This window comes from Glandiceps talaboti, chromosome 6 (assembly GCF_964340395.1).
Source record: "Glandiceps talaboti chromosome 6, keGlaTala1.1, whole genome shotgun sequence".
NCBI classification, from domain to species: Eukaryota; Metazoa; Hemichordata; class Enteropneusta; family Spengelidae; genus Glandiceps; species Glandiceps talaboti.
This window is the reverse complement of record NC_135554.1, coordinates 15,121,331-15,135,591: the sequence shown is the minus strand read 5'-3', so window position 1 is coordinate 15,135,591 and position 14,261 is coordinate 15,121,331. Positions and strand designations below refer to the sequence as shown.

At 34.5% G+C, this 14,261-nt stretch overlaps 2 protein-coding genes across 2 annotated transcripts in view; one reads left to right on the top strand and one right to left on the bottom strand.

Moving 5' to 3' along the window:
• Positions 1–4,919, bottom strand: part of LOC144436390 (uncharacterized) — a 6,614-nt gene extending 1,695 nt beyond the window's left edge. Inside the window, exons 1-5 of the mRNA XM_078125183.1 lie at positions 4,816–4,919; positions 2,140–3,904; positions 1,516–1,629; positions 756–916; positions 213–304 (exon numbers count right to left, since the gene is read on the bottom strand). Of these exons, the coding sequence (XP_077981309.1) occupies positions 213–304; positions 756–916; positions 1,516–1,629; positions 2,140–3,865 (2,093 nt within the window). The 5' untranslated portion in view covers positions 3,866–3,904; positions 4,816–4,919. The remainder of the gene's footprint in view (positions 1–212; positions 305–755; positions 917–1,515; positions 1,630–2,139; positions 3,905–4,815) is intronic.
• A 280-nt stretch (positions 4,920–5,199) lies between these two features.
• On the top strand, positions 5,200–13,949 carry LOC144436119 (phenylalanine--tRNA ligase alpha subunit-like). Its single transcript, XM_078124815.1, has 12 exons — positions 5,200–5,384; positions 5,894–6,034; positions 6,655–6,756; positions 7,329–7,444; positions 8,233–8,325; positions 8,781–8,909; positions 9,307–9,422; positions 9,940–10,024; positions 10,449–10,548; positions 11,002–11,170; positions 11,762–11,954; positions 12,770–13,949. The coding sequence occupies exons 1-12, from the start codon at positions 5,244–5,246 to the stop codon at positions 12,873–12,875; spliced, it is 1,491 nt and encodes a 496-aa protein (XP_077980941.1). The 5' UTR covers positions 5,200–5,243; the 3' UTR covers positions 12,876–13,949.
• The last annotated feature ends 312 nt before the right edge of the window (positions 13,950–14,261 follow it).

Here is a 14,261-nt window from a genome sequence, read left to right as displayed (position 1 = left end):
TAAGAACTCTTCGGGTAGAGTAGTCTTTCAAAAGGAGTAAACATGACAGCTATTGCAAAACTGTGAGGACAATACTTATAGCATGCACACATCTGTATTCAGATTCTAGAGAAAACATGCAGTGTTTGTCAAGGCTAACATATCATTAAACTGTACACTGAGACTTTCTTTCCTCATAGTAAAACCATCCACATCAAAACACTACCACTTACATGTTAGAAGCACTGGATGCAGGCAGACTTGGAACTCCAGCCATCAAAGCATTCAAATCTATTGAGTCTGTTAGTGACGACAAACTGTCAGCCTGCAAAAAAGTGCAATGTGTTAGGAGATTAGTAGGTGGGGTACTACAGAGTTTTTTTTACTTGTTCATGTAACACTTTTCTTGTCGTATAGTTTGGGTATTCTGTAGGATGTATTCTTTTGTAGTTTTAAGGTCTCAAAAACCAGACTTCAAAACACATAATAATTCCATTTAACATGAATATATATTTGTGAAAACCATAAATTCTGAGAGAATCTTTTACATTCTACTGGTATACCTTACTGTATGAAAACTTGCCTGAGAGATTTCCATTAAAATGTTTGCTTGTATACCAATATTAAGTGAAATACCAAGAGTAAGTGACTGACAAGATTCCATCATACCTATTGTTCTGTAGTAATACTTGCCTAAAATATTATCAGTTTTTTTATCTTTACTTTTTTCACAATATAAAGTGAAATGGCAGGAGTTAGTGACCATGACAACCTACCCTGGATGGTTGATGTAATCTCTCCCATTCAGCAAGTTCATCATCTGACATCAAGTCTAGGGTTTGTGCTGTTTCAGGTCTGTACACTGTGTAAGTTGCTCTAGGTCCTGTAGGTCCAATTCCAAACTCAATGTCTTCTTCATCATAATATCCATCATCCTCTGAACAAAACATGGAAAATAGGAAGTTAAAATTTCTACTCTGTTGAGTTTATTTTACACTTGATGCTTGGTTGAAGACAATTGATTAAATATAAATAAAACTCTCATGAGATCAGGAGAAAATCAAATACATTTAATCTGAAAAATCTACTATGGTAGCTGAGTTGTGTAAGTTGCTCTAGGTCCTGTAGGTCCAATTCTGGTTGGAGACCCTATCGGTATGTGTCAACTCAAAATTTAAAGTTATTTTATTCATGCTAAAACTTTGAAGTGCTTGTGTTTTGTAACCCATGTACATCATTTAATCTACCAGGATGGTGAACAGTTTTGGTAATTATTTTTTCATTTTTCTAAGTGACACTTCATGAAGTCCCACTAGGTAGAATTATATGACAGAACCCCACAGCCTCACAATGGATGGTAGGACATACAAAAATTATTTTCATGAGTGATTTGGTTGATTCTGTCACCGTATTTACAGAGCGATAGCAATAGTGATATCAATTCTGATTTTTGTGTGTGTTTGAACAAAAAACCCTGATTTTATTGAGCATAGACTACCAAACAGTTTCATCAATAACCAAAATTTTCCAACTCACCATCTGTGTCTCTTGTTTGTAACACTACAGACTCCTTAGGATTGTACAGCTTTTTGACAACATCAGCTTTACGATAGTCTCTGTTCTTGTCACGTCTCTCATTTACAAATACACCTGTATATATAATGTACATAGTACTGGATTAAGTAAACAGACAACGTCTCTCATTTCTACCAGTATATGTAACACCTGTATATGTAATGTATTTCTACTTGTATATCTAATGTATCATAGTGCTGGATTAAGTATACACATGACGTCTCTCATTTCTACCAGTATATGTAACACCTGTATATGTAATGTATTTCTACTTGTATATCTAATGTATCATAGTGCTGGATCAAGTATACAGGGACCAAGTATATTCATAAATACTAAATTACACAATTTAAAAGACCTAAACCTGGCTTATAGTATCATTTCAACATTCTCTAAAGCAAAGGAAACTTTATATCAATTTTTTGACATAAAATGTACATGATATTATTCACATTTTTTTCAATTACTTTTAAACAATTTGTACCCCAAACATTCTTTTAGAACTAATTGACGATGAATACCTGCCTCTCAGTTAAATGAAGAGCTAAATATGACGACAATGAAAAATGTGTTTAATGTACCCACCTATGATGTACATTTTCAACAGCATACGTCGTTTCAAGGGTGACATCAGACAGAAATCATACTCTCTCTGTAAAAGACGCTTCTTGAAAGGCGGCATGATACGCATCAATTCAGCAGCAGTCTCTCGTATCGTCTGTTTGACTGATTCTGAGAATAGTGATAACGGTGCTATCTTGGAATGGGCTTCAATCAATTCATCAAGTAGATCCCATAATGCATCATGTATAGGGTCACGTAGGAGTTCAGCTTCACGACAATATGCATTGATGATATGAATCTGTCTAGATAGTTCATAGGCGGGACTAAACAAAGGTGGTATAGACAACGCATATTCTAAAATGATACGACCATGTAACAAAGCTTGCATATATTTGCGTGTGTATTCACCCAAATCATCCAGTCCGTGTGATGTCATACGTGGCCACAGTGGTTTGTTGCTGCAGCAACACTGAAAGTACCGACATAACAAATACAACAGCCAGATTACAGTGACTGAAAACCAAATCCCTTGTGTGGACACAAGTACCCAGATTAGGTAAGATGGGGTGAGAAAAGCTGATAGAATGTTAGGAATGTTCTGAAACAAACCAAGCCAAGACAGTAATGACAAACAGACAAAACTGAAAATAATATAGAAGTTAAAGCTTGTAGGACGGAAGGGTCGTTTTATGCAAATTACAATAAATAGGACCAATAAAGTGATAGAGAACAGTACCGCCTGCAGTAACCGTTCATACAACAACGCTGCATACCACATAATTAACACAAACTTGAAAATATGCATCACTGGATGATAATACACCCAGAAACGTTTGAAGGAAGAAAATAAGTAAAACGAATTGATCAGCCAGAGTGTAGACAAAGAATGGGCATACTCTGTTTCTTTGAGTTGTACATAGCCTTCATGTCGTTCACCTCTAGTTGTTAGCATCTGTGGCTTCACCTTGGTAATCAGCCAGATAGGATAGACAATGTAATACATGATAACAACTGCCATGAATGGACATATAAATGCCCAGTGAATACCACTCCAACATGAGTAGTCATTGTATACATCAAGCTTATTAACATATGGAGTACAGAAAAATAACCGAGCAATGACAACACCAAAAGGCATGGCAAAGATGTGACACATTATAATATAGGCTCTCTTTAATTTAGCTAACTTGACCAACATGTTGGGTCTCTTCTTCATATTGAAAGCAATGTAGAAACAGATAAAGGAGAGGACAAAGAAAAACACAAAAAGTCCCCAAGCAAGGAGTAGATATCGGTAATCAATCACCATTTCACTGCTTGGGATAAAGTAATCAGAGGCTGCTTTGTATACATTGGGTAACTGTAATTTGGTGAAATCCCAAACATCAAGGTTGAAGAAGAACAAGAAGCGAGTGTAATAGCTCCACTGTTCCGGCCATGTCCAACGCAACGCCATAGAGAAGATCAAGGCATATATTTGAAGGTAGTCAAGTATAAGAAGTGCTGCATTAGAAAAGACTAATTCCACTCGTCTACGTTTATACTTTGGTGAAAATTTCATGTAGTAATCATCATCTACTTCTTCTGTGGTATAAAGTGGGTCGATGGTCATCTTGACAGCATGACTCTCCATTACTGGATTGTCTATACCTTGTCGAGGGTCAGGCTTAAAAGCTAGCAATGGAGCAGAATCAGCTGGTTCCTCCTCGTCTCCTGATCCCAGTATTGGATCTTCAATCAGCGACATCTTTGAAGCAACAAAAGTTTATTTTTCTTGTATAACAATCTGTTAAAATAAGAAAACAGATAAATAGATGACTGAGCTTCAATTGACTATCAGGCCTACAAAGTGCTTGATTTAATACCATGGATCTACTATCTCAATAATAGATCCATGCTCATACTTCAATGGTTATGCACTACCAGTATGCATTTACAGTGTAACAGTGCAAACTGTGACAACTTCTAATATGTGAGCATGGGTCAAACAAAGCATGGTTGTTTGTGGGCTGTGATACTATTAAGACTGTTTAATATGATTTAATATGATTTGATTCAATCATATTAAATCAAATCATATTAAATCATATTAAACAGTCTTATAATCAAAACTTTGTATACTAGCAGATTTTATATCTTTAGTAGTAACTTGTTTTTTGGCCATAAGATAAGTATATCACTACATGTATTTATAACTATTTGAATATTGATACTGTAAACATGTCTGTGACAAACAATCCGATGGTAATTGCTAAATTTCAGTGACAGAATTTTCAATAAATTTGACTTTATCGAACCATGGAACATCACTGAGACAGCTGTACCGCTCCATGATATATCCATGCAAATCAACCACAACAATATTCACTCTACTGTGATCATACCAGGTTTTCAAAGTGGTTCCTGTGATACTTGCCACTTTTATTTATTCAAATATTTATCTTGGAAATAAAACATATGTCACCAAAGATACTTTGATCCACGAAAATAAACATTAACACGGGCTGCGGGGTATAAGGTATTTCTTATTCATGATGTTTACGTAACGTAATCGTACTTCGCATAAGACGTCATTATTTCTTTACAAACACCACATGCAATCTTCTAATTTTCCCCTATTTTCTCACACCAGCAGAGTTTTCTAGCTAAATATCTGGTGATAATGAGATCTACTTCAAGCAATCACACCATACTCACTGTCTTTAGAATATTTTTAAGGTTGCAGATGACCAAATGACGCCAATGTCCCTTTCATCTTCAACGTTACAGACCTGTTGATTTTCTTCAGATTGAGTTCCCTCTATTGACCTTTGACGTCATAGGTGTCATGGCGTCTTCACCAAGGAAACAAGGAAAGGGGAAAATGAAAAATGTTCGATCAGAATTTTGAAAAGTTAACGAAGAAAGTCATCAATTTTTTAAATTTCTTCTTTTTAAAATTTAAGAGCAAGATAGAAATCCCAGAAGCTTATAATTTCTATCCAACTAACGCCAGTTTTTGTAATCTCGCGAGATAGATAAGTGGTTGCGATAAATGATTGGTGGCGCTCATTCCTTTCCATGTGGGTTGGTTGGTGGAACCATAAAACTGATGCAACCATCTGCTAACAATATTTAGGTACAAGATGGGTGATAATTTAGGCGAGCGGATCCTCCAACAGATCGAGAAAGAAGGAAGTGTAGACACAGAGAAGTTTGCTGAGCTTGTAAATATCAACCACCAGCAAGTTGTGGGTGCGGTGAAAAGCTTACAGTCGATAGCAAATGTAAGTTATCCTGGTTTATTTGATGCTGTTATTTATAATTATTGCTAGCTTGTTAACTTTTGAATGTGTAAGTTGTTATTTATGTTGAAATGGTAGAAAATGTCAAATTGTAATACTTACATGATTAACAATTTTGAAACGGCAATTCTGTAAAACTTGTTTTCATAAAATTAAATGAATATCTTGCACTTTGTCATTTTAATATATTGTGACAAAACTTATGATGAAAAATGATGTAATTGTTATATGATGCACAGTAAATCGTATCATGGTTACATCATATGATATCAATATCAAAGTCTTATGGAGCTGTTACTCTTGCCAGTATAATAGTAACTAGTACTGGCAGTATTTTTAGTGCTGGCACTGGTGTTCATATGCAATCAATATAATTTGGAATAGCAAACACTACAGCTATTGACATTTCAGTGTTTTGAGTGTAAATAAACTATTACAGTGAAATACTTCATACTAATTAGCTTGCTATAACTGCATTATTATCATTGCAGCTTGTAGAATCAGAACAGAAGAGTTATAAGAAATGGGAACTGACAGGAGAGGGTGAGTCAGTGTTGGCCAATGGTAGCCATGAAGCCGCCGTGTACAAAGCAATTCCACCACAAACAGGGATACTCCAAGCTGAACTCATGGTGAGTATAAAAATATATAGCATAGGCAGAATTACATATTTAGCTTCACACTTTGATAGAATAGTTACACAGATAGTCAGCATGTGAAAATTCTGTTTGCTGGAACTGAATAGATTTGCTGTTATTGGATACAGTGGTCAATAATTACATAAAAACTAATGTAGTATTGTTTACTAAGGTTATACATGCCCTGGACTGCATTAAAACACATCTTCTGACTTTGTTTCCATTCAACCAAAGTTTGGATTGACCACTGACTCACTGAATGAATGTAAGTCATGTGATATGTAAATGAGTCTGAATGAGTTTATATCAGTTGACATGGTTGGTATCTATACTGCAGTGTTGTACATTGGGAGAGAGTAATAAAACTTGATTGAAAAGCCATGAATAAACAACAATATGACTAAAGTACATTGCACAGTCAAGAGTAGTTGAGAGGCAACACAAACATTTGATTGACATGTCAACAAATGTACTGTCTAGACTGAAAGAGACATCGTTGCTAGTATTCCTGTTTGTACTTAACTAAACACAAGTGAACACAATGAATGTACACAGTGATGAATATTGCAGCCAACAAACCATCCCATAGCTATCAAATCTTCCCCCTTTTTCAGAAATCCATTCCCAATGCCAAGATTGGATTCAGTAAAGCTATGTCAGCAGGATGGCTGGAAGTCAACAAGAAATCACAAGATGGTCCTAGAGTATTCAGAAAGGTACTAACAATTCTTTGAAATTCATATAAGTTTTTCAGTCAATGTAGAATTGGGATTCACACAACAGTAAAACACAGTACTCGCACATACACATATGGTGTATACAGTGACAACTGAATAGTTGAAATTTATAACTGTTTTAACATTTTTTTGTTATTATGATATTGATCTTATCTCAGAATGAGTTACTCTTTACTTTGCTACTGGTTAATGAACAAATATTTATTTTCAACATCCCCTTTTTCCCAGTTGTTAGTAATTGTAAGGAAATTATATTGCTTTTAAAATTCAGATTTTAATGAAATTCATTCCAATGGAAATGTCACTGTATATCTATATGATTGGATTGACATACACGACAGACAGACAGACAGACAGACAAACAAACAGACAGACAGACAGACAGACAGACAGACAGACAGACAGACAGACAAACAGACAGACAGACAGACAAACAGACAGACAGACAGACAGGTAACATAAGTATTGATGATGATATACTGATAAAGAAAGAGTAAATTGTACCAAGTACTTTAGTGGCCTGATAAAAGTGTTCATGATTTTATTAACAGACAGATAACATTGTAGATAAAGTACAAGAACAACTGAAGTTACTAAGTATTGGTGATGATAAACTGAGTGATAAAGAAAAAGCTGATTACAAGAAAAGAAAACTACTGTCTGAAGTGTAAGTACAACGTGTATCATTTATTTATGTAAACTAACACAAAAATAGCAGAATTATGTGTAATTAGCAAAAGATTGTCAAATAGTTGTGTTGTACATAATTTTCTTGGTTGTATAGAATTGCAACGTTGTATATATGGTGATTGTATAGAATGGCTATATGTTGATTGTAATTCTCAAGTTCAAATCACTTTCATAATAAATATATGATACATATGTCAGTTATTTGATATAGTTTGTACATATGTAGTAGCATGTATGACATAGAAGTACTTTGGTCCTAGATACACTTATTGCTTTACCTTTTAATATTCAACTGTGCATAAATGTCAAAATTTGTACTAGTGTCTGTAAACGACTTAGAGTCATGATGATCTAATAATTAAAGTGGTCAGCTTGGCATCTGTAGGTTGCAGGTTCAAGCCTAAGTTGTTGCTTCCTTTTGTTTCTGAATGGTTAAAGTCCTTGAGCAAGATTTGATCCACAAATGTGCCTTAGTCACCCCAGATGTATAATTGGGGACCTGGTAGGATAGAGGTTGTTATGTGAATGCTTTAATCCTATGCACTTATAGATGCTGCAATGGACTGTATGGTTCCGAGGGAGTTGAAGAAGGATAAAGGGCCGTTGTGCCACTATAGGTCTATACCAATTGAGGGATTGTAATTGTGAAGTGCTTTGAGTACATACTGGGATAGCGTTATATAAAAACTAGCATTATTGTTAATATGTATTCATGTGTTATGTTGATCATTATCTAAATGATGTAATTTGTGTTTATTTTTTCAGAACCATTAAAAGTTATATTGTCAAGAAAGGCAGTGAATTCAGTACCAGTATTTCAAAACCACAAACAGACTTAACACCAGAAATGATAGCAAAGTAAGACAAATGATTTTCCCAACCATCTTTAAAAACAATTTCTCAAAATCTCAAAATCTTGAGAAGTTATTTATCAGTACCAAGGATCATAAACTTTTTGAAGAAGCAAAACAGTATGCTAAACCATATAAAATGTGATAAATATACCAGTTAGGAGTTTGGCAATTTCAAACTTTGTTTTTTGCATCTAGCTTTTATGCACAGAAAATGTTCCTTTTATTCATACAAATAATTGATACAGCGACGATTGATACAACCACACTGATGAGTGTTGAATGAGTAACTAATCTTTATGACAATGTTGCAAAGATATGTCAAGTTGACGGACTTCATTTTCCCAATTTTGAGCACTCAGTAAAATTGGCACCTTTAGAATTTGTTGACTATCTCAGAGTGTTTCTATAGTATATACTGTATCAGAATAAACACTTAAACCTTGTATTAATATATTTCAGTGGTTCATGGAAAGATTATAAGTTCAAAAGTTTAAATTTTGATGCCCGTGGTGTACTACCAACTTCAGGTCATCTCCATCCTCTGTTGAAAGTACGCACACAGTTCAGACAAATCTTTTTAGAAATGGGGTAAGTATTAAACTAACAAATCTGTACTATATTGTCACATAACAACAGATGTCTGATTTGAAAAAAAAAAAGATATATAACTTCCTTCTATTGTTGTGTTTGTCTATACATATGTCTATAGTAATTAAGTGTGGAAATGGTTACAAAGCTGTGTTAAAGAAAATACAAAATTGAATTTTAGAGAATTATTGATATTAAGAGTTGTAGGAATTAACATTTCCAAAGAGAAAACAAAGAAAATAGGAAAGGACAGACACACTTTTGGACAGGGACGCTACTGTATTTTCAAGCACCATATAACCCTAGTTTCAAAGGTCATTGACTTTGCTTGATATATGAAAGGTCATTGACCTTGAGTGATTGAGTTTCTAACAATTTGATTTTGTTACCTGTACAGGTTTACTGAAATGCCCACCAACAACTTTGTTGAAAGCTCTTTTTGGAATTTTGATGCATTGTTCCAACCACAGCAGCATCCTGCTAGAGATGCACATGATACATTCTTTGTGGCAGGTAATATTATTATAAGGTTATTACCTGATTATCACCTCTCCATTCATTATATTGCCATAAGTGCTGTTTCTGCAAAGTGACACAAGTCGTAAAACAAGTATGGATACAAGTGCATAGATACAGTACGTCAAAGTGTGATATATGTCTGTGTCTTTGTCAAAGTATGATACGTCTGTGTCTCTGGTAATGTGTGCATCTGTCTGTAAGTGGCAAATGTTTCTGTGTATCACTAGCACTGTGTATTTCTGTCAGTGAGTGAATGTTTCTGTGTATGTGTGCTTAGATAAGTTAGCCTGTCTGTTTGTAGGGGGAATGTCTATGTATAGATTGTGCACATATTAAAATATGGATAGGTGTGTCTGTATGCTTTGCAATGATGCCAGATACTGAAAATTTCATATACATTTTATTAGATGTGAGAATTGGTTATAATGCCTGATGTTCAGAAATAATGACATTTCCAGTGTATACATACATACATCTGTAATAAACTGAACAATCTACATTTTACCCATAGATCCAATGAATGCCCATGAATTTCCTATGGATTATCTTGAAAGAGTCAAGACGGTCCACTCCAAAGGAGGTTATGGCTCACAGGGGTTAGTATGCAAGCTGTTCTGATTATTTAATTTGCCTCAGACACATTTTAGTAGTTTTCTCATCCCCATTGTTACTGATCAGGTATGTGAGATTCCAAGAAATTTGTTGACGCTAGTGAGTAGAAATTTTCAGTTGATGAACATTTATTCTCATGTGAGATGTATCCAGATTTACAGGAAAAGTTGCCTGTAAAACTTGATTATTGTTGTCATGACTACGACACTTATCTATGAAATTGTTTCTTTATCACATTTATTGTATATGAATAGATGATATACTGATATACATGTACCAATAGAAAGAATATAGTGTTTTTGTGATGGCCATACTAATAAATATTTTCAAATTGTTAATAGAAACACTGCTACTAGTCCAATGTACTGGTGTTTGCCATTGATGATATTTCAACTTTATACATTGTAGATATCGATATGACTGGAAGATAGAAGAAGCCAGTAAGAATGTATTGCGTACACATACAACAGCTGTCAGTGCAAGAATGTTGTACAAACTAGCTCAGCAAGTAGGTAGTTGTTGTATAGTACATACCTAATGTACATACCGTAGTCATGTGTTGGTGGTTGGTTTGTAGGATATACAATGAAGTGATTTTTTGGTAGTTGTCGGCTGTTAGTACCATTTATAGAGATTGATGACGTGTTGTTATTTCATGACTTACTGTGGTTTGACAGGTGGTAGTCACCTTTCGGACGGCTATCTAGGCCTATGAATCTCAGAACAGCTTAACATACCAATCTGAAAGCATCTGTATCTATATTATTGTACTGTGACTTCAAAACATAATGAAATGATTGAGATTTATCTTCACAAATTTTAAAGTATAGTTTCTGTATTACATGTACATAGGTTCTCAGGTGATGTTTTATCAAATCTCTCCATACCAAAGGGGATCAAAGAAAGTTACGAATTGTTTCTAATTTGTGTTTTGTTTTGTTTTTGTTTTCCTTGCTTACAGAAGCCTTTCAAACCTGCCAAGTATTTCTCCATAGACAGGGTATTCCGTAATGAAACTCTGGATGCTACACATCTTGCTGAGTTTCATCAAATTGAAGGAGTGATAGCTGATCGTGGTCTAACACTTGGTGATCTTATCGGAGTACTCCATGCGTTCTTTAAAAAATTAGGTAAGATTGTAATAGAGTTAAGAGTTACTATTCTAGCGTGGAGATTTCAAACAAGTGATAGCTGATTGTGATCTTGTCAGTGTTCTCCATGCTGTCGTCAAAAAATTAGGTACATCACATTAGATATGTCATGTTTGTTGTGCAGCTGTAATCAGCCTTCTCCAACTATGACAGCTGAACAAATCAAACCATTCTAAACGAGGCACATTCTTAGCACCAGTGTGCCCTCTAATGATAGCCAAAGTTTTGTTGTTCTGGGTCAAAATGATAAAACTTGCATTTCTTGTGAGCCACCACATAGTAAGAGATAGGGGAATGTCAAATTTAGGTGCGTCACTAGAAATTGTGTGCGTCACTGGTACGTCAGATTGGCTTAGAGGGCACACTGCCTAGCACACTTCAACCAGTTCTGATTGCAACCAATCAAATAGAGTTATGTGGTAAAAGGTCACCTTGTCACAGAATGATATGACTTCAACCTTTTGATGGTGATTGCCACCTATGATAATTTACAGTCTATTATGTATCTACCCTAATCAATTATCTTACTTTCATTTGATTGATCATTAATCTCTAATTTATTAAAATTAGGTATTACAAAACTACGTTTCAAGCCAGCATATAACCCCTACACTGAACCCAGTATGGAAGTATTTAGTTACCATGAAGGTTTAAAGAAATGGGTAGAAGTTGGCAACTCTGGAGTCTTCCGACCTGAAATGTTACTCCCCATGGGATTACCTGAAGATGTGTCAGTCATAGCTTGGGGATTATCTCTGGAAAGGTAAACCTTTTTATCTCAACTAAAACTAAGAAGGTTTAGCTGTAAACTTTTCTTTAGGATTATCTGTGAAAAGGGAAGCCTGTAATCTCCTGAATATCACCCGGTAATCTTTTCAAACATTAGCCCTATGAAAAATCTTAGTGATTTGTTACACATTCTATGCTTTGCTCAGTCAGTGTGGTCAATTGAAGTGTACAGTTATAACTACAGCCTGTCATTGGAGTGAAAGTTCATGTACAAGGCTATAATATGAGGCCTCAATAGAGGCAGGGCATGTTCTGTAACTTTATTGTCGTTGTGCGACAAGTTGTGTAGAGTAGATTTAAAATTGAAGTCATGAATTTGGATTGATTTTGTCATTGCAACTACCTTTGTAGTTTGTTTGTTTGTTGCTTGTTGTACAGAAATTGTGTTAAGAGTCAAATCATTATTATTTCTCCTAAATCAAGGTTTGAAAATTTTCATTGTATTGCTTGCTATTTTGATACTCCATTTTGTGATGAAGTATTAAATATGGACAGTTTTCATAACTCTTTGTCACTTCAGGACCAAGAATTTGTAGTCCAAAATACAGAAAAATTCTAAATAGCTCTTTGAAACCTCATAATGATAAAGGTATCAAATAACAAACTTTTTCAGTTCAGGACAAAGAATTTGTAGTCCCAGATTCAGAAAAATTCTAAATAGGTCGTTATTTGATAACTTTATCATTATGATATGAAATAAATGAACTTTTTTTTTCATTACTATTTAGAGTTCTCAAAATGTTGCAAATACAGTAACATCAACATGCCTTCTCTTCTTGTCTATTCCAGACCAACCATGATCAAGTATGGAATTAATAATATCCGTGATTTAGTAGGACACAAAGTGGACCTACAGATGGTGCATGACAATGCTATATGTCGACTAGATAAATAAGATTTTCGACTTGAATCAAGAAAAGAACAATTTTAACCTCACAGTCTTGTATCTCACCATGGAAATGTTGCTAATGTGAAACAAAATACACACCAACATGCATGTTACTTTGTGTAGGGTAGATATATAAAATTAAAAATTTCAAAATCCTGGATAGAATAATTTGAACTTAAAAATGCATCAAAATGCACAATTCTGTACAGTAGTTTAATTATGTAGCTGGTCACACCAATGCTTACACTATATGTACTAGTATGTGTCCAATATGGTGAACTGTCTCTATAAACATGTACAAGGATGTATTTCAGTGAAATGAAATATTTGCAGATGAGTTTTTAACTGTGTATTCATTTATCTTGTGTTATGAAATTGCACGTAGATAAACAGAATGGAAATCACAAAATAAAAATCAGATCATGTATGTTAGATGAGCCTGCTACAATGTATGTAAGCGACAGATATTGCTATATTAGTCATACTTTAGTATACACTCTATTGTATACAGAAACATTGTCAGCTAGTGAAAGCTATCACAATTCTCATTCTCACTTTCCTGAAACAAGAGAAGAAAAGTTGAAATGTAGGGATGCTGACTGTTTGTACAGAAGACTCACATTTGTAACCAAGCTAGGGGGTTGGGATCAGGGTTGGTTTAGGTTAGGTTAGGGATAAGAATAGAGGTAGACCCCCTAACAGTATAACAGATTGTCAACACAAGTGGAGACTGCTCTATATACTGCTTTGCCCTGTAAAAGATGAACACATAGTGACTGACAGACTGTGTGTAAATTTTATGAAAGCTTTATTTTATTTATCCTACTACTTGCGTCAACTATATAAAAAAAAGTCTGCTTGATAGGAAAGAAATTATACAAGTGTTGGAGAGAAATCTGCGTTATGACGGACATGTCTACCTAGACTGAGGTCTTACAAGCAAAAGATGACTTGAACTTTATTCTTTGTAGTACTAATTGTTGTCCATTTCTAACATTCTTTGTGAACAAAATATGGAGAAAAAAACCAAAAACATAGTCCGAGCCAACAACATTGTTTCTTCTTCATTCTTCACACACTCACACACTATATATGTGTGTGTGTGTGTGTATATATATATATATATATATATATATATATATATATATGAGAAGGCATTTTGCTTTTCCATATTTCAGAACACTATGCAGTAATATGAGATGCAACCTATCTCAGGATAAATCTAAAAGACATTCTCACAACATCTGACACAATTTATTGTATCACTGTGTAGCTCTAGCACTATTCAACCTCAACACCTGTGAGCATTGAATAATTTCTATTCAAATCTACAGTAAAAGTGCTGTGGTTGATATTTTGATTTGCACTGTGCTACATAATGTAATTGTTCTT